This window comes from Hypanus sabinus, chromosome 21 (assembly GCF_030144855.1).
Source record: "Hypanus sabinus isolate sHypSab1 chromosome 21, sHypSab1.hap1, whole genome shotgun sequence".
Classification (NCBI taxonomy): Eukaryota; Metazoa; Chordata; class Chondrichthyes; order Myliobatiformes; family Dasyatidae; genus Hypanus; species Hypanus sabinus.
Genome location: NC_082726.1, coordinates 1,026,800 through 1,048,269, shown reverse-complemented (window position 1 = coordinate 1,048,269; position 21,470 = coordinate 1,026,800). Strand labels below are relative to the sequence as shown.

The window sequence follows — 21,470 nt, the reverse complement described above, 5'->3', positions numbered from 1 at the left end:
ACTGCGCCAGCAATGTTGGTGTTAACAAATTTTCTGATCCAATGTACCCACATCAGATCATGTCAGCACTTTCCTTCCACTCTGAAATCCACATTAATCTCTCTTTCAATCCAGGAATTGCAAGAGGACATCTCAAAGCATGCCCATATTACCTGATAAATTTACCAACCATATTTAAAATGGGCATTTGAAGCCAATGTGGTTTCATTTGCAAGATAACCTGTAGGACAAAGTTTAAAATGTTCAACAAGGAAAACACAAATATTGAAATTGAGAATAGAAAAGGATGGAATCACACAGAAGGCCTCAGTGCAAAGAAAATATTATTGATTCTGGATCTAGTGTTTAGACAGAGGATCTTGAGTCCAAGTTCAGTTTTGTGCTCTGCAACTGTTGAAGGGCTGCAGTGACTTCTGTTTGGTTTCTGTACTTACATGCCTGAACACTGTTTGATCCTCTTTGTCATGTAGGTATACCAGAAGGAGTTGTACAATAATGAACTTCCAGGGCACAATCATGAAATCAAGCAGCTGGGAGGTAACCATTCTGCCCTGAGAGCTGATAAAGAAGTTCCACAGCAGTACAGAGGGTTTGAGCAGCAGCAACATTTTGAGGAGCAACCTTACAGGCATGAAACACAGCTTGCTTCAGGTTATGGTTCTGTTTTGCATTATGATGAAGACCCGCCTTGTTACAATGAGAAGTGGCTACATTATATTGAAAAACACGCTCCATATCAGCCTCCTTACTTTGAGGACCAAGTTCCACGTGAGTATGAGCCAAAACATCAAGAGCATTACCCAGATCGTGCCTACCAGCCTCGTCACGAGGAACCTCCGCCACCACCACCACCCTCCAGTCACGAGAACAGACTGCCACGTTATGATAAGCCACTTAAAAACTACAAGCCACCTCAACCACAGCTTAGTGATCCTCGTCTTCGATATGAACATGTACCGCAGGTTTTTCATGCACCAGGGCCCAGATCTTTGGATCCTCAGCAACAGTATTTTGACCCCCAAGTCCAGTCCTATGAGCAGGGCCCATCTCAAAGCTACAACTCCCTCCCCCGTCAATTTGAACTGGTCCATAACACAGACTCTTCTTTTTCTCCTCAACCACCTCCTCACACAAAAGCTGCAGAATCCTTACATTCTGTCAGTAAACCACAGCCTCCACCCGGGGGGGGGGCAAAGCCACAAGTAGAGGATGATGTGGACCCAGCAATGAAGCCACAATCAGTTCTTACCCGGGTAAAACTCTTTGAAAGCAAGAAATCTACTTCAATGAAGAGCAAGGACCCAGCTGAAATAGCACCACTAAAGGTAAGTTTTAATATTTGACTTTACTCTGCTTTTGGTGGGTACCATGTTATCTTCTTCAGGTGCCTTGTGCATTGCACACTTGGGCGATCATGGCTCTCCACATCTAACGATCCCTTGCAGTGTCAATGATACCTCGCACATTTAGATTTGTTAGTTCTTTCACAGTGTCTATATATTTTCTTCTTTGCCTTCCTCTTCTGTGTTTCCCAGGCATACGGCCTTATAATGTAATGCATTCTATTTCTCCCTTTCTGATGACATGGCCCAAGAATTTAAGTTTCCTCTCATTTAATGTTCTCATTAAACATCTTTTTGTATGGGCACGTTGGAGTACTGTCTCATTAGTTACCCTATCTCTATATGATATTTTCAGCATTCTTCTATGAAACCACATTTCTGTTGTTTCATTGGAGTTCTGGTGTTATAGTCCATGTTTCAGAAGCATACAGCAAGATTGGCCAGATGTAACATTTTAGTAGCTTAAGCCTTGTTGTCATAGAAATGTGTCTGTTGGTAAAAATGGGTTTCATTTTTTGGAAGTTGGCTTTAGCAATGGCAATTCTTCGTTTTATTTCTACTTCTAGCATCTTGTATAGCAGATGAAATTTAGACTCGTAGTGTAAACTGGAATGTTTACAGCAATTTCTATCTTTTGATTTTACTGCCAATATTTCCGTAAGGATTCAGTATGAAGGGACTCATCCCTGGCCGCTTTTTTGATATTCAGGCAGACTAAATCTAAAGACTTCAGATGGTTACGTTTTGATTTACTGACCACTTTTTCTGGAAAAGTTGTTGTAATTTATCTGTATTAGTTGTGAAAAATGCCCTAAATGTTACTTTTACTGACTTTTCTACATTATGTGTATTTCTACAAAATGGTTTCACTAATTGGTGAAATAATTTTTTTTGTCAAACCTGCTGCTTAATGGGTCCAGTATTCCATAAATACTAGAATGTAAAATAAAGTCAGAAGAACTTAACATGAATAGAGCGGGTCTGAATGCACCTGGCTGAGCTAGCGAAAGAGGCCTGATGGAATAGTTATCTTTCTATTTTCTTTGAACTGATTCATGTTTATTCTGAATATTTTCTCACTACAATTTAATACAAAACTTAATTACGAGCCTTTTAGATGAATTATCTTAAAACAAATTTCTTTACTTTAAAGCAGAAACTCATGTTTTGAGATTAGCAATATCTATTTGGGAAAACATTTCCGTTCAACTATCTTTTAAACATTGTTCTTCTACCTGCATCAGCTATCTCTCTGGCTGCTCATTCCACATGCATCTCACTTCGTGTAAACAAAAAAGTGCCCTTCAAATTTCTATTAAATGTTTCCCCTCTCACCTTAAACCTATGCTTTTTCGATCTTGATTACCCAACCCAAATATATATGCCCCTTGAGATTCTATACACCTCTGTAAAATCACTTCTCAATCTCCTACACTCGGAGGATAATGTCCTAGCCTGTCAAATGTCTGCCTATAACTCAGTCTCTCAATATCCAGCTTCCTTGTAAATCTTTTCTGCACTCTTCATGATTAATAACATCTTTTTTCTAGCAGTGTGACCAAAACCGAACACAATATTCCAAATGAAGTCTCAGCAATGTTATTTACAACTGTTTCATGACCTCCAACTTTTAAACTCAATGCCCTGATGTGTGCCAAAAGCAGTTTTCAACATCCTGTCTATATGTTCTCTGAAAGTATGGCTTTACTTTCAGAGAACGTGTATTTGTAGTCCAAATCCCTCTTCTGCAGCTTTCACTAGGACCATGCTATTCACTGTGAAAGCCCCATCTTGATTTGACTTTCCAAAATGCAACACCTATGCGTGGTTGACTGTGTGATATATAATGCTGCTGTTCTTTGCATTAGTTAATAATCAATACCTCTGGAAGAGTTGTAGAGCTAAACTCATTCTCTTGATAAATATCTATAACCTGAAATACATATTAAGGCTGCGTGTTTCTTGACTTTTGAAGGTAGTAAATTAAATGCTACGTTAATGCCATTATTGAAAATGTCATTTCAGAGTTGCTCAATGTCATATAATTGTTTAATTTCAGTCTCCTGAAGTAGCTCGTAAGCCTGCATTAGTTCCCATCTCCACTTCCAAGCCGATCTTTCAGCCTACACCAGAGCAAGAAAAGCCTCCACATTTATACAGGTACAGCCATCATATTCGACTTTTGGTTGAAGTTGCTTACAAGGACAGAAATGATCTGACTTTTGCTCCTCGTCTTTTTAAAATGCCTCTTCTGGGATTCTCTGAAATGCTGGGTCTTTTCTGTCCATGGCTTTTCAGTGACCATGTAACTAGTGCCCAGAACTTGAGGACTTGAAGATTCTGTATTTTCTTTGGTATTCAACAGAACGTCACAATTTCAGAGGTTAAAGCAAAGTAGGAGGTCTCGGCTAAAATTGCAGCTTATTGCCACAATCCTTTTGCCTTGATATTTCAAGATGCCAGTGCAAAGAGCTGCAATGGGGTCTGCTGCTTACTGTGGCTCCTTGAATCAACAAAATGCTAAGTTTGTGTGCTTCTTGTATTAGTGCATAGTCTTGTGGTCAAGTCCTCTTCCAATAAAGGCCTGTGTAACATTTGCTGCTTGCTGCTGCCATCAGGAAGGAGGTGCAGGAGCCTCAGAACTCACACCATCAGGTTCAGAAACATTTATTACCCTCAACCATCAGGCTTTTGAACCAGAAGTGATAACTTCACTCCACTCACCCCATCACTGAAATGTTCCCACGATCTATGGACTCACTTTTAAGGACTCTTCATCTCATGTTCTTGATATTTATTGCTTATTTATTTATTATAAACTTATATAGACCTGTGGTGGAGAGTATATCAACTGACTACATTACAACCTGGTATGGAAACACCAATGCTCTTGAAAGGAAAATCCTACAAAAAGTAGTGGAAACAGCCATTTCATCAAAGGTAAAGCCCTCCCCACCATTGAGCACAGCTACAAGGAACACTGTCATAGGAAAGCAGCATCCATCACCAAGGACCCTCCCCACCCAGGTCATGCTTTTCTCCCCCCCCCTCGCTGCTGCCATCAGGAAGGTGGTACAGGAGCCTCAAGACTCACACCACCATGCACAGGACCAGTCATTATCACTCAACCATAAGGCTCTTGAACCAAAAGTGATAAATTTACTCATCCCATCACTTAAATAGTCCCACAACCTATGGATACACTTTCAAGAACTCTTTATCTCATGTTTTCAATACTTTTTATTATTTATTTCTTTTAGTATTTGCAGAGTTTGTTGTCTTTTACACGTTAGTTGTTCGTCTGTCCTGTTGGGTGCACTCTTTTATTGCTTCGATTATGGGTCTAGCACTGACTGAGTATGCCCACAAGAAAACAAATCTTAGTGTTGTACTGTATATGCTGACATACAGTGGCATGCACAACTTTAGAGTGGAAAAAAAGGAAAGGAGCACCACACAAAAGTTTGGGCACCCCAAGAGATTTGAGCTATCAGATAACTTTTACCAAGGTCTCAGAGCTTAATTAGCTTGTTAGGGCTATGGCTTGTTCACAATCATTGTTAGAAAAGGCCAGGTGATGCAAATTTCAAAGCTTTATAAGTACCCTGACTCCTCAAACCTTGTGCCAACAATCAGCTGCCTAGCGCTCTGAAAGTTAAAATAAATGATGCCTACACAACAGGAGAAGGCTATAAGAAGATAGCAAAGCATTTTCAGGTAGCTGTTCGTAATGTAATTAAGAAATGGCAGTTAACAGGAGCGGTGGAGGTCAAGTTGAGGTCTGGAAGACCAAGAAAACTTTCCGAGAGAACTGCTTGTAGGATTGCTAGAAAGGCAAATCAAAACCCCCATTTGACTACAAAAGATTTTCAGGAAGATTTAGCAGACTTGCTAAATGTGATGCACTGTTCTAATGTGCAGCAACACCTGCCCAAATATGACCTTTATGGAAGAGTCATCAGGAAAAAACCTTTCCTGCATCCTCACCACAAACTTCAGGGTCAGAAGTTTGCAAAGGAACATCTAAACAAGCCTGATGCATTTTGGAAACAAGTCCTGTTGACTGATGAAGTTAAAATAGAACTTTTTGGCCCTAATGAGCAAAGGTATGTTTGGAGAAAAAAGGGTGCAGAATTTCATGAAAAGAACACCTCTCCAACTGTTAAGTACAGGGGTGGATTGATCATCCTTTAGGCTTGTGTTGCAGCCAGTGGCACGGGGAACATTTCACTGGTAGAGGGAAGAATGAATCCAATTAAATACCAGCAAATTTTGGAAGCAAACATCACACCGTCTGTTTAAAAAAAAAGCTGAAGATGAAAAGAGGATGGCTTCTACAACAGGATGATGATCCTAAACACACCTGAAAATCCACAATGGACTACCTCAAGAGGTGCAAGCTGAAGATTTTGCCATGGCCTTCACAGTCCCTTGACCTAAACATCATAGAAAATCTGTGGATAGACCTCAAAAGAGCAGTGCATGCAAGACAGCCCAAGAATCTCACAGAACTAGAAGTCTTTTGCAAGGAAGAATGGGCAAAAATCCCCCAAACAAGAATTGAAAGACTCTTGGCTGACTACAGAAAGCACTTACAAGCTGTGATACTTGCCAAAGGGGGTGTTACTAAGTACTGACCATGCAGGGTGCTCAGACTTTTGCTGCAGGCCCTTTTCCTTTTTTGTTATTTTGGAACTGTAAAAGATGGAAATAAAAAAGTAATCTTGCTTAAAATATTAAAGAAATGTGTCATCTTTAACTTTATGCCTTTTGGAAATCAGGTCATCTTTTACTCGCTTAGCTATTCATAGTAACAGAAACTTTGACTGGGGTGCCCAAACTTTTGCATGCCACTGTATATGTACTTGAGTAGTACATATTCAAACTCTTTTCAAACTTTATCTTGTGAACCTTTACTGATTTGTGTACAAGGACATCAGGTCTCCTTGACTACAACACATTTTAGCTTATTATTATATTCTATAAGAAATGAATAAATCAGTGCTATGCCAGGAATTGGCTAACTGTGATTCAGATCAAATTTACTCTAGATACTGTACAGCAGAGTTTGTGGTAAGACAGCTTAGGCTGAACACAATGTAAATACAACTGTTTTAATTTGGATAGGCCTTTCTTGAATGTATTTGCTATTCACTAATTGACTTCACCTACAGGAACCCTGAACCTCAAATGAAAATTCCAGAAGAAGCTCCACGAACAAACAATTACAGCGCAGATGAGGATGAGGAAGATTATCGAAAACAATTGTCTTATTTTGGCCGCAGAAACTTGGATCTGAAACCTGTAACTCAGCATCCTCCCAGCAGCTACCCAGAACCATCAGAGTTTACACTTCAGCCAAACTATCCTGGATACCTGTCCAGGTAAGCAGAAGCGGGGCTGAAATTATCAAAGGGGGCTATCAGATTTCCTCATTCTGGTCTTGACATCTACAGTTCCACTGACTACAGATACAGTCTAATTCAGTGCTTCAGTGCTGTTTCAGTGCCTTGATGTAGAGCAAGGTTTCTGAACTTTTTTTATGCCATGGACCAATACTTAAGCAAGGGGTTTGTGGAGCCCAGGTTGGGAACTCCATGATGTAGAGACATACAGTCAGCCCTCCTTATCCGTGGGGGATTGGTTCCGGGTCCCTCCGCGGATACCAAAAAACGTGGATACTCAAGTTTGTGGACTTTAGGACCCGGCGGAGTTTGGGACCTGCCGCAGTGTTTCTGTTCCAGAAAACGATCACAATTAAAAATAAAGTGGAAATAATAGTGTTTAGAAAGAGGTGAAACGACATCGGTCATTGGAAAAGCATTAGGCTACAGTTGGATAAAGTGAGAATAATGGAGCATGTGAAGGCCCTGCCCCGATGAAAGCTACAATTATTACTAAGCAACACAGTGGTTTAATTTTTGAAATACATATGTTTCTTAAGTGTTTTATATGCATAGAGAAGTAAAATATATACTATATACTAAGACAAACATTTGACTAACTGACGCTAAATAATACCGGATGTACCTGTTCCGACTTAGAGAACTTCTGTTTTTTTTTGATTCCTGATCCTCGGTAACCTATGCTCATCCTCCCGTATACTTTAAATCATCTCTAGATTACTTATAATAACTATGTAAATAGTTGTTATACTGTATTGTTCAGGGAATAATGACAAGAAGAAAAAGTCTGTACATGCTCAAGCAACAAGTGCTGGAGAGAGAACTTCCAGGTTTTCCCGATTTGTGGTTGGTTGAATCTGCGCACGTGGAACCCGCGGATAAGGAGGGCGGACTGTACATCAGGCATACCGCTTTCACTGAGATGGTTGGTGGATTTCTGCATACACAATGAATGGCAGGTGGATAGAAATGAGAGCAACCCAGGTGGTCCAAGGCCAATCAGAGATCTTAGTAATTTTGGCTCTGTTCTAGATCTGTTATAGCAGTAAGGAAATTGCAGTGAGTCCAGGTTTTTGCTCAAGAGGAGGTAATTGAAGCCATGACCAACCCAGCGAAGTACTTAATTACAGTTGATGGGAGTGCTACCAGGTGATAGTTGTTCAGGGAGCTCCCCTTCTCCCTGCTCTTTTTGGGCACCTGTATGATTGATGTCCTTTGGAAGCAGTGAAAGGTTGACTATCTTCTTAAATGCTCCTCCAGCCAAGTGGTTGGTGCAGGTTTTCAGTATCCTGTCATCTTGATTAGAAGGAAAGCCTTATTCTGTGCTTGCCTTGATTTGTTGATAGATTGACTTTGAGTCATAACAGTATGATACAGCTTTATAATACTCTGGTTAGGGATTGCATTTGATCCTGATCACCCATTTATAGGCAGAATGTGCAGGCTTTGAACTGAATGGAGAAGAGGTTTACCAGGATGTTGCCTGGATTAGAGAGCATGTGCTATCAGCAGAGGCTGCACGAATACAGTGAGAATCAGAATCAGGTTTATTATCACTGGAATGTGTTGTGAAATGTGTTAACTTAGCAGCAGCAGTTCAATGCAATACATAATATAGAAAAAGAAATATATAATAACAAATAACTTACGGTATATGTATATTGAATAGATTAAAAAATGTGCAAAAACAGAAATACTGTATATTAAGAGGTAGTGTTCACGGGTTCAACGTCCATTTAGGAATCAGATGGCAGAGGGGAAGAAACTGTTTCGGAATCGCTGACTGTGTGCCTTCAGGCTTCTGTACCTCCTACCTGATGGTAACAGTGAGAAAAGGGCATGCCCTGTCCTCAATAATGGACGCTGCCTTTCTGAGACACCGCTCCTTGAAGATGTCCTAGGTTCTTTGTAGGTTAGTACCCAAGATGGAACCAACTAAATTTCCAGCCCTTTGTACAGCTTCTTTCAGTCCTGTGCAGTAACACCCACCACCCCCCCCTCCCCCCAGACTGTGATGCAGCCTGTCAGAATGCTCTCCATGGTACATCTATAGAAGTTTTTGAGTGTACTTGTTGACATACCAAATCTCTTCAAATTCCAAATGAAGTATAGCCTTCTTTATAACTACATCGATATGTCGAGATGAGGTTGGATCCACAGAGATCTTGACACCCAGGAACTTGCTCTCTCCACTTCTGATCCCTATATGAGGATTGGTATGTGTTCCTTCATCTTACCCTTCCTGAAGTTCCCAATCAGCTCTTTCGTCTTACTGATGTTGAGTGCAAGGTTGTTGCTATGACACCACTCCACTAGTTGGTATATCTCACTCCTGTACGCCCTCTCATCTCCATCTGAGATTCTACTATCAGTGGTTGTATCATCAGCAAATTTATAGATGGGATTTGAGCTAGCCTAGCCACACACTCATGGGTTTAGAGAGAGTAGAGCAGTGGACTAAGCGCACCGCTAAGGTGCACCACTGTTGATTCTCAGCAAGGAGGATATGTTATCACCAATCTGCACAGATTATGGTCTTCTGGTTAGGAAGTTGAGGATCCAATTGCAGAGGGAGGTACAGAGGCCCAGGTTCTGCAACTTTCCAATCAGGATTGTGGGAATGATGATATTAAATGCTGAGCTATAGTCAATGAACAGCATCCTGACATTGGTGTTTGTGTTGTCCAGGTGGTCTAAGGCCATCTGGAGCCATTGAGATTGCATCTGCAGTTGACCTATTGTGGCCATAGACAAATTGCAATGGTTCCAGTCCTTGCTGAGGCAGGAGTTCAGTCTAGTCATGACCAGCCTCTCAAAGCATTTCATCACTGTAGATGTGAGTGCTGCCGGGCGATAGTCATTAAGGAAGCTCACATTATTCTTTTTAGGCACTGGTATGATTGTTGCCTTTTTGAAGCAAGTGGGAAGTTGAAAATGTCCTTGAATACTCCAGCCAGTTGGTTGGCACAGCTTTTCAGGGGCATGGAAGGCGTTGAATTCCTCTGGTAGGGAAGCATCGCATGCCTTTAAAAGTTAACAACCCCACCACCCCGGAGGTTTTAATGTTTTGTTGTTTTACAACATTGAATCACAGTGGATTTTAATTTGGCTTTTTGACACTGATCATCATGTACGACTCTTGTATCAAAGTGAAAATAAATTTATACAAATTGGTCTAAATTTATTAGTTATTAAACACAAAATAATTGATTGCATAATTACTCACCCTGGTCAAGTCAGCATTTAGTAGATGCATCTTTGGCAGCAATTACAGCCTTGAGTCTGGATAGGGCTCTATCAGCTTTTCACATCTGGACACTGAAATTTTTCCCCATTCTTCTTACAAAACTGCTCAAGCTGTATCAGATTGTATGGGGGTTGTGAATGAACAGCCCTATTAAACTCCAGCCACAAATTCTCAAATGGATTGAGATCTGGACTGTGACTTGACCACTTGAGGACATTAACTTTGTGGTCTTTAAGCCATTCCTGTGTAGCTTTGGCTTTATGCTTGGTTTCATTGTCTTGCTGGTAAACAAATCTTCTCCTAAGTCACAGTTCTCTTGCAGGTTTTCCTCCAAGATTTCCCTGTCTCTTGCTGCATTCATTTTACCCTCTACCTTCACAAACCTTCCAGGGCCTCCCGCAGTGAAGCATCTGCACAGCATGATGCAGCCACACCATGCTTCATGTAGGAATGGTGTGTTTTTGATGATGTGCAGTATCTGGCTTAATGTTGGTTTTATCAGACCATAGAACCTTCTTCCAGCTGACTTCAGAGGCTCCCACATGCCTTCTGGCAAACTCCAGCCAAGATTTCATGTGAGTTTTTTTCAACAGTGTCTTTCTCTTTGCTATTCTCCCATAAAGCTGCGACTGGTGAAGCACCCCAGGGAATGTTTGTATGCACAGTCTCTCCCGATCAATCATTGAAGCTTGTAACTCCTCCAGAGTTGTCATAGGTTTCTTGGTGTCCCCCTTGCACGGTCATTCAGTTTTTGAGGACAGCCTGCTCTTAGGCAGATTTACAGCTGTGCCATATTCTAAATTGATAGCCACCTACATAAGCACTCCTTCCATCCTCAGTGCCCCATGGATAATGTCTCTCAAGCCAATGACTCCACATGAAGAAGGGCAAACAGGAGCTCATGGGAGCACCACCATCGACAGGTTTCCCCATCAAGTACCACCATCTGATTTGGAAACCCATTGCTCACTTTTTGTCACCCTGGGCCTAAATCCTGGAACTTCCTGAACCCTGAAAAGCCTAAATGGAGTGGACGTGAAAAGGATTTTTCTAATAGTGGGGAAGTCTAGAATCAGAGTGTATAGCCTAAGAACAAAAGGACATGTCTTACAAAAGAGATGAAGAATCTGTTTTTCTAGCCACAGGATGGTACATTTGTGGAGTTCATTGCCACAGAGGGCAGTGGAGGACAAGTCATTTGGATCATGAGATATAGAAGAATTGGGCTGTTTGACCCATTGAGTCTGCTCCGCCATTTCATCATACTGAACTGATTTTCCTGTTGGCCAGAATCTCCTGCCTTCTCCCCATATCCCTTTATATAATTTATCAATTTTTGCCTTAAACATACATAATGATTTTGCCTCCACGGCTGCCTGTAGCAATGAATTCCACAGATTCATACTCTGGCTAAAGAAATTCTTTCTCATCGCCATTCTAAAAGAATGCTCATCTATTCTGAGACTGTCCTCTGGTCCACAACTCTCCCACCATCAGAAACATCCTCTCTACATCCAGTCTATCAAGGCCTTTCATCACTTGATAATTTCAATGAGGTTATCCTTCATTCTTCTGAATTCTGAACACAGGCCCAAAGCGACTCCCTTGTCCATTCATTCCCCGCCCCCATCCCTTCCCACCGATCTCCCTCCTGCTACTTATCCTTGCAAGCGGAACAAATGCTACACCTGCCCTTACACTTCCTCCCTACCACCATTCAGGGCCCCAGACAGTGCTTCCAGGTGAGGCGGCACTTCACCTGTGAGTCGGCTGGTGTGGTATACTGCGTCTGGTGCTCCCGGTGTGGCCTATTATATATTGGTGAGACCCGACGCAGACTGGGAGACCGTTTCGCTGAACACCTACGCTCTGTCCGCCAGAGAAAGCAGGATTTTCCAGTGGCCACACATTTTAATTCCACGTCCCATTCCATTAATTCCCCTCCTCCCCTTCTTACCCCATCCCTGATATATTTAGTTTTTTCTTCCCCCCTCTTTTTCTTTATCACTCTGCCTGTTCTCCATCTCCCTCTGGTGCTCCTGTTTCCCCTTTCTTTCTCCCTAGGCCTCCCGTCCCATGATCCTTTCCCTTCTCTAGCATTGTATCCCTTTTGCCAATCACCTTTTTGGCTCTCAGCTTCACTCCACCTCCTTCGGTCTTCTCCTATCGTTTTGCATTTTCCACTCCCCCTCCCACTTTCAAATCTCTTTCTATCTTTCCTTTCAGTTAGTCCTGATGAAGGGTCTCGGCCCAAAACGTCGACATTGCCTCTCCCTATAGTTGCTGCCTGGCCTGCTGTGTTCCACCAGCATTTTGTGTGTGTTGCTTGAATTTCCAGCATCTGCAGATTTCCTTGTGTTTGCCCAAAGCCATCTAACGCTCTTAATACAACAAACCATTCAATTCTGGAATAATTTTCATGAACCTCTTTTGAGTCCTCTCCGGTTTCAGCACATACATTCTAAGATAAGGGGCCCAAAACTTCTCTCAATACTCTGAGCAAGGCCTCACCAGTACTTTATGAAGTCTCAACATTACATCCTTGCGTTTATATTCTAGTCATCTTGAAATGAATGCTAATATTGCCTTTGCCTTCCTCACCACAGACTCAACCTGCAAATGATCCTTTAGGGCATAGGTGTCAAACTCAAGGCCCGCGGGCCATATCCGGCCGGGCGTACAATTATATCCGGCCCGCGAGATTATTTTAGATAGATCTATTATTTTAATTATTCATGGCCCGGCAATATGAAGCCTATGATTGTAAGTTAATACCAATCATAAAAATAATGCTTGCTCAGCAGTCTTCTTCATAAGAAACGGAATTTGTGAAGTGAAACACTTTGTAGTTATAGCAGAGACTGAGACACATGAGAACAGGCTGAAAAACGGAGGCAATGAAAACTGCGTTCGCACGCGCCCGACTGATCCGGCCCGCATGGAGCTGCATTTTGCCCAATCCGGCCCGTGACCTAAAATGAGTTTGACACCCCTGCTTTAGGGAATCCTGCACAAGAACTCCAATTCCCTTTGCACCTCAATTTTTTTTTTACTTTTTCTCCATTTAGAAAATTGTCATTTTTTTCAACCAAAATGCATGACCATGCACTTACCAACACTGTATTCCATCTGTCATTTTTTTGCCATTCACCTGTCCAAGTCCTTCTATAGACTGTCTTCTTCCTCAAAATTACCTGCCCCTCCCTCCACCTATTTTCATATTGTCTGCACACTTTGCAACAAAGCCATCAATTCCATCATCCAAATAATTAACATATAATGTAAGAAGTATCGTTCCCAACATAGACCCCTGTGGAACACCACTAGTCACCGGCAGCCAACCAGAAAAGGCTCCTTTTATTCCCATTTCTTGTCTTCTGCCAATCAGCTAATGATCTAGTATCTTTCCTGTAATACCATGGGGTCGTAGCTTGTTAAGCAGCTTTATGTGTGGCACCATGTCAAAGACCTTCTGAAAATCCAAATATACATCAGCCAATTCTCCTTTGTCTATCCTGCTTGTTATGTCTTCAAAGAATTCTAATAAATTTGTCAGACAAGATTTTTCCTTGAAACCATGCAGGCTACAGCCTGTTTTATCATGTGCCTTGATGTACCCTGAGACCCCATCCTTAATAATTGACTCCAACATCTTCCCAACCACTGAGGTCAGACTAACTAGCCTAAAGTTTTCTTTCTTCTGTCTCTTTCCCTTCTTGAAGGGTGGAATGACATTTGCAATTTTCCAATCTTCTCAAATCATTCCAGAATCCAGTGATTCGTGAAAGATCCTCACTAATACCTCTTCAGTCACCTCTTTCAGAACCTTGGGGTATACATCATCTGGTCCAGGTGACTTATCTACCTTCAGACCTTTCAGTTTCCAAAGAACCTTTTCTAGTAGTGGTAAATTCGCACATTTCATAATTCCTGACAACTGGAATGTCCACCATATTGTTAGTGTCTTCAACAGTGAAGATTAATACAAAACATTTCTTCAGTTTGTCCGCCCTTTCTTTGTCCCCCATTACTACCTCTCCAGCATCATTTTCCAGCAATCTGAGACCCACTTTCACCTCTCTTTTAAACTCTTTATGTATCTGAAGAAACTTTTGGTATCCTCATTAATATTATTGGCTGGTTTACTTTTGGATTCCATCTTTACCGTAATGACTTTTTTAGTTGCCCTCTGTTGGTTTTTAAGAGCTTCCCAATCCTATAACTTCCCACTAATGTTTTGCTCTTTTTGACTTTTATGTTGGCTTTGACTTCTCATGTTAGCCATCTTTTTTTTTTACTGTGCCTTCCAAATTGCTTCCAGAAATTCCAGCCATTGCTGCTCTGCCATCATCCCTGCCAGTGTTCTTTTCCAATCAGTTCTGGTCAACTCCTCTCTTGTGTTTCTGTAACTCCCTTTACTCCATTGTAATACTGATACATCTGACTTTAGCTTCTCCTCAAATTTCAGGGTGAATTCTATCATATTATGATCACTTGCCCCTAAGTGTTATTTTACCTTAAGCTCTGTAATCAATTCCGGTTCATTGCACAACACCTAATCCAGCATAGCTGATCACTGAATGGGCTCAAGCACAAGCTGTTCTAAAAAGCCATCTTGTGGGCATTCTAGAAATTCCCTCTCCTGGAATCACCGTCAAGCTGATTTTCCCCAATGGACAGTTGGCCCTCCTTATCCGCGGGGTCCGCATGCGTGAATTCAACCAGCCGCGGATCAGGAAAACCCATAAGTTCTCTCTCCAGCACTCGTTTGAGCATGTACAGACTATTTTTTTCTTGTCATTTTTCTCTAAACAATACAGTATAACAACTATTTACATAGCATTTACATTGTATTAGGTATTATGAGTAATCTAGAGATGATTTAAAAGTACAGGCAGCCCCCGGGTTATGAACGAGTTCCGTTCCTGAGTCCGTCTTTAAGTCAGATTTGAAGTCAAAACAAGTATATCTGGTATTATGTAGCCTCAGTTAGTAAAGCGTTTGTCTTAGTATATAGTATATGTTTTACCTTTCTATGCATAGAAAACACTTAAGAAACATATGTATTTCAATAATTAAACCTCTGTATTGCTTAGTAATAATTGTAGCTTTCATCGGGGCAGGGCTTTTCACATGCTCCATTAAAATTGTTCCGATCGTTGACTGCTTTTCCTTTTTTTTTTGTAATGTATTTTTTATTGAAGTCCATCAAACAAACATTTCCATAAGATGTATTTCAGACATTGTACATATATATCATATAATCATATATATCACAAAATCTCCACAAAGTATTTATCTGGGGTATGCACTTATAGAAAAGAGTGGAAAGAAAAAACAAGCAAAACGAAAGAACTATGTACAAGTAGGGAGTGATCTTTTTTTTACAACAGATTCATTGATTTGTGAGAGTAAAGTCAGGCTTATGAGGCATTATGTAGTTAAACCATTTTTCCCAGTATGAATCAAATTGTTCCAGCTTATGATTAACAGATGCTGTTATCTTCTCCATTTTGTAAATGTCCATTGTAATTTCCATCCATGTATTTAAAGTTGGGCTCTCCTGTGATAACCATTTCCTAGTAAGAGTCTTTTTACCAGCCACCAACAGTATATTCATTAAATATTTATCTCTTTTCAACCATTCTTGAGGTATATATCCAAAAAATACAGTCTTACTCTCCAAGGGTATTTCACATTTAAAGATGTCTTGTAGGGCATTGTGTATCCCCCTCCAATAGTTTTTGATAACAGGGCAGTCCCAAAAATATGATAATTTTATTTTTTTTTTATTTCCACAATTTCTCCAGCAAACAGGGGGGGTTACTATCATAATGGGATTTCTGACAGGGTGTAATAAAATATCTTATCAAGTTTTTCCATCCAAACTCCCTCCATTTCTGTGAATTGGTACACTTCCATTGATATCTCCTTATTGTTGTCCATTCTTCCTCAGATATAATTCTCCCTCCTTCCTTCTCCCATTTTGTTTTAATGTTGTCTATTGCATCCGGTGCTCCTGGTACGGCCTCCTCTGCATCGGTGAGACCTGACGCAGATTGGGGGACCGCTTCGTCAGGCACCTCTGCTCCGTCCGTCACAATAGACAGGACATCCCGGTCGCCACCCACTTCAACTCTGCCTCTCATTCCCATCTAGATATGTCCATACATGTCCTCCTCTACTGCCATGATGAGGCCAAACTCAGGTTGGAGGAGCAACACCTCATCTACCGTCTGGGTAGCCTCCAGCCTGGTGGTATGAACATTGAATTCTCCAATTTCCGGTAATTCCCTCCCCCTCCTCCCATCCTAGGTCCCTCTCTGCCCCTCTCCCCTTTCAACTTTCTGCTCCTTTATCTCTACAGTTCTTTCATGCTTATCTCCTCCCCCTTATCCTTCCTCTGATTGGTTCTCCAGCTGGCGCCTCTAGCCCTTCCCCCTCCCCTATCTCTATTACTGGGCTTCGGCCCTCTCTTCCCCCCCATTCCTGATGAAGGGTCTCGGCCTGAAACGTTGGCTACTCTTTTCTCACAGATGCTGCCTGACCTGCTGAGTTCTTCTAGCGTCGTGTTCATATTGTTTTAATGTATGAAATCAAATGTGTTTTAAGATTTGACAACCCCTTATACATGCTTGAAATGATTCTACTACCATTATCTGAATTATATGCTTTTCTAAAGAGCTCTATCAAGCATGTATTTGCCTTGGTTACATTTTTAAGCGTCTTATTAACATACCTTATGTAAATACCGATAAAAGTCTTGTTTTTCTAATAAGTGTTTCTCTTTAAGCATTTCAAAACTGAACTGTGTTCCTTCTTTCATTATGTTGCAAAGTACTGTTATTCCTTTAGCTGTCCAGTCCTTAAATCTAGCATCCAATTTATTTGATGTAAAATCAGAGTCATATGCACACCTGGAATACAGATGATTGGGAAAGTTTTAAGGAACAGCAGATCTTAACTAAAAAAGCAATACGGAGAGAAAAAATCAGGTATGAGCTCAGTCTAGCCAGGAATATAAAAGGGGATAGCAAAAGCTTTTTTAGCTATGTGAAGAGAAAGAAGATAGTTAAGAACAATGTTGGCCCCTTGAAGAATGAATTGAGAGAAATTGTTATGGGAAACAGGGAAATGGCAACAGAATTTAATGCGTACTTTAGATCTGTCTTCACCAGGGAGGACACAAGCAATCTCCCAGATGTATGGATGGGCCAGGGTCATAAGATATCAGAGGAATTGAGACAGATTGACATTAGGAAAGAAACTGTGATGAGTAGACTGGTAGGACTGAAGGCTAATAAATCCCCGGGTCCAGATGGTCTGCATCCGAGGGTTCTAAAAGAGGTGGCCCAGGAAATTGCGGATGCATTGGTAATCATTTTCCAATGTTCCTTAGATTCAGGATCAGTTCCTGAAGATTGGAGAGTGGCTAATGTTATCCCACTTTTCAAGAAGGGAGGGAAGGAGAAAATGGAGAACTATCGCCCTGTTAGCCTAACGTCAGTCATGGGGAAGATGCTTGAGTCCATTATTAAGGACGAAATAGTGGCACATCTTGATGGCAGAAATAGGATTAGGCCGAGCCAGCATGGATTTACCAAGGGCAAATCATGCTTGACTAATCTGTTGGAGTTTTTTGAGGGTGTAACAAGGATGTTAGACGAGGGTAAGCCAGTGGATGTTGTGTACCTAGATTTTCAGAAGGCATTCGATAAGGTGCCACATAGGAGATTGGTGAGTAAAATCAGAGCTCATGGCATTGGGGGCAGGGTTTCAACATAGATAGAAAACTGGTTGGCAGATAGAAAGCAAAGGGTAGCAGTGAATGGGTGTTTCTCAGACTGGCTGGAGGTGACTAGTGGGGTACCACAGGGCTCTGTATTGGCTCTTTACGATTTATGTCAATGATTTAGATGAGGGCATTGAAAACTATATCAGCAAGTTTGCTGACGATACTAAACTGGGTGGCAGTGTGACATGCGAAGAGGACGTTAGGAGAATACAGGGAGACTTGGATAGGCTGAGTGAGTGGGCAGATACTTGGCAGATGTCATTCAATGTGAATAAATGTGAAGTTACCCACTTTGGAAGCAGGAACAAGAGGGCAGAGTATTGTCTGAACGGTGTAGAGTTAGGTAAGGGAGAAATGCAAAGAGACCTAGGAGTCCTAGTTCACCAGTCAATGAAGGTGAATGAGCAAGTGCAACAGGCAGTGAAGAGGGCAAATGGAATGTTGGCCTTTGTTACAAGGGGAATTGAATACAAGAGCAAGGATGTCCTTTCGCATTTGTACAGGGCCCTGGTGAGACCACACCTGGAATATTGTGTACAGTTTTGGTCTCCAGGTTTAAGGAAGGACATTCTGGCAATTGAGGAAGTGCAGCGTAGATTCACTAGGTTGATTCCTGGGATGGCAGGGCTGTCTTACGCAGAGAGATTGGAGAGATTGGGCTTGTACACGCTGGAATTGAGGAGATTGAGAGGGGATCTGATTGAAACGTTTAAGATAATTAAAGGATTTGATAGGATTGAGGCAGGAAATATGTTCCAGATGTTGGGAGAGTCCAGTACCAGAGGGCATGGATTGAGAATAAGAGGTCAGTTATTTAAAACAGAGTTGAGGAAGAGCTTCTTCTCCCAGAGAGTTGTGGAGGTGTGGAATGCACTGCCTCGGAAGACGGTGGAGGCCAATTCTCTGGATGCTTTCAAGAAGGAGCTGGATAGATATCTGATGGATAGGGGAATCAAGGGATATGGGGACAAGGCAGGGACTGGGTATTGATAGTGAATGATCAGCCATGATCTCAGAATGGCGGTGCAGACTCGAGGGGCCGAATGGTCTACTTCTGCACCTATTGTCTATTGTCATTTAAGAATTGCAATATCTCCCTCTAGATTATATTCTTTTATAGTAGTTTTCCATATTTTAAGAGTCAATTTCACCCATGGGTTATCAATAGTATTTATGTACCTTTGCAGGTTGTTATCAGCCAAAATTGCTTGTATTGGGATGGGAAGTACCCGCTCCTCAATGTTTTTCCATTGAGCGTCATATGATGGGTTGCACCAACATATCACAGCTCTCAATTGTGCTGCAAAATAATAATCTCTAAGAGAAGGCAAGCCCCATCCCCCCTTTTCCTTTGCTAATTGCAAAGTTTTGAGAAGAACTCTAGGCCTTTTACCCTGCCAAATATACCTTGATAGCATCTTGTTCCATTCATTGAATTGATTTTGTTTAATCTCTATTGGTAGGGTCTGAAAGAGATATAACAGTCTGGGCAGTATATTCATTTTAATAGACTCAATCCTTGAACTGAGACTGAAAATAAAGAATCAGGCCCCATCTTGCCACATCTTCCTTAATTTTTTTATATAGAGGCTGATAATTTTGCCAAATCCTTTGGCACAATGATGCCCAAATATTTGAAAGATTGTGTGTGCCATGCCCAGGGATATTGACTTTCAATTTCTCTTGGAGGGCTATAGTAATATGAAAGTAATTGGGTTTTATCTATTTTGATCTTGTATTGTGATAATTGACCATATTGTTCAAAGGATTGCATCAAATTAGGTAAAGAGTATGTTGGTTGCCCTAGATAGATCAAAATGTCATCCGCATAACAAGCCAATTTATGCTCTGTGCCTTTAATAGTAATTCCCCTGTTATCTTCATTTTGTCTGATGTATTGAGCTAATGGTTCCAGATATAGCACGAAGAGTAGTGGTGACCATGTACAACCCTGTCTCGTGCCCCTTTCTAGGGTAAGACTATTTGATAAATATCCATGCTTTTCCAATGACTGATGGCGTTTCACCTCTTTCCGATCGCTTTATTACTTCCACTTTATTTTCAATCGTGATTATTTTTGTGAACAGAAACACTGCGGATTCAGAGCTGCGCTAGGTCCTAACGTCCACTGCACTGATACTGGTTAAATAAGTCCGGGGTTGAGCATCCGTGTTTTTTGGTATCCGCGGGGGGTCCTGGAACCAATCCCCTGCAGATAAGGAGGGCTGACTGTACCTGTATATTGAAATCCCCCATGACTATTGTAGCATTGCTCTGTTGGCATGCATATTCTGTCTCCCTTTGTAATTTGTAGACCACATCCTTACTACTGTACACATTCAAATATAACATCTTCGGTCCTGTTTTCACCCTTTTTGATTTTTTTTTTCAGCCTTTTACATTGCAACTCATCCTGTTGACTGCAATTTTGCCCCATCAACAGCCTTTCCTCACTACACATTGCCTCTCTTTGTAAACCAGCTACCTCATCTTCAGCACCATCCGCCTTTCCTATGATACTTCTTGCTTTGAAATATACGCAGGTCAGGACACTAACTGCACCATGCTCTACCCTTTGATTCCTAATTTTGAGGTTTGACCAAGATCTACCTCCACAACCTGTCCACTCACTGTTCTGGCACTCCCACTGCAACTCTAGTTTAAATCCCACTATGCAGTATGAACAAACCTTCCTGCTATTAGTTGCCTTCCAGTTCAGATGCAAACCGTCCCTTCTGAACAGGTCTCACCTTCCCTGGAAGTGAGCCCTCTGATCCAAAAATCTTATGCCCTCCCTCCTATGCCAACTCCTTAGCCACATATTAAAGTATATAATCCTTCCTAGTTCTGGCCTCACTAGCACATGCATGTCAATCCTGAGATCACAACCCTGGACATACTGGCTTAATACCCATCTCCCTGAACTCCCTGTGCAGAACCTTGTCACTTGTCCTGCCCATGTCATTGGTACCTACATGGATCACAACTTCTGGCTGTTCACTGACCATTAAATGTAAAGGCAGGAAAATGGGATTGAGAAGAAAAATTAGCCATGATCAAATGTCAAAGCAGACTGAATTGGATGAATGGCCAAATTCTGCTTCTACGTCTGATGGTCTGATCGTCTTACTTGCTTCCCAGCAGCACCATAGGATCAAGTTCATTCTAAGAACCAACAGTGGTCAGAGATTGGGGCACCATCACCTCAATGGCATTTAGGGTTAGAAAATAAGGGGTGAACTTCCCAACAATCACCAGATCTCAAAAGGAGTAGATTTAAAATCAAAAACTTCTAAAATACCTGTCAAATATCTAGATTTTCTGTGGGTGACAGTTTAGACTTGACTAACTACTCAACAGTAGGAATTACACATCGAAGCATCCACATCTTCACAAAGGACCATAAGACAGGAGCAGAATTAGGCCATTTAGCACTGAGTCTGCAACACCATTTCATCATGGCAAATCCACTTTCCTCTATACCATTCTCCTGCCTTCTCCCCGTAACCTTTCATGCCCTGACTAATCAGGAATTTATCAATCTTCATCTTAAATACACCCAGTGACCTGGCCTCCACAGACACTTGTGGCAATTAATTCCAGAGGTATACCACCCTCTGGCTAAATAATTTCCTCTTAATCTCTGTTCTGAATGGACATCTCTCTATTTTGAGACTGTG

At 41.5% G+C, this 21,470-nt stretch overlaps 1 protein-coding gene across 6 annotated transcripts in view; it reads left to right on the top strand.

The window, feature by feature from the left end:
* Positions 1 to 21,470, top strand: part of tjp1a (tight junction protein 1a) — a 248,985-nt gene that overhangs the window by 200,905 nt on the left and 26,610 nt on the right. For all 6 annotated transcript variants that reach the window (XM_059945847.1, XM_059945843.1, XM_059945841.1 and 3 more), the window contains 3 exons: positions 471 to 1,325; positions 3,403 to 3,503; positions 6,518 to 6,727. In XM_059945847.1, coding sequence (XP_059801830.1) covers positions 471 to 1,325; positions 3,403 to 3,503; positions 6,518 to 6,727 — 1,166 coding nt within the window. The remainder of the gene's footprint in view (positions 1 to 470; positions 1,326 to 3,402; positions 3,504 to 6,517; positions 6,728 to 21,470) is intronic.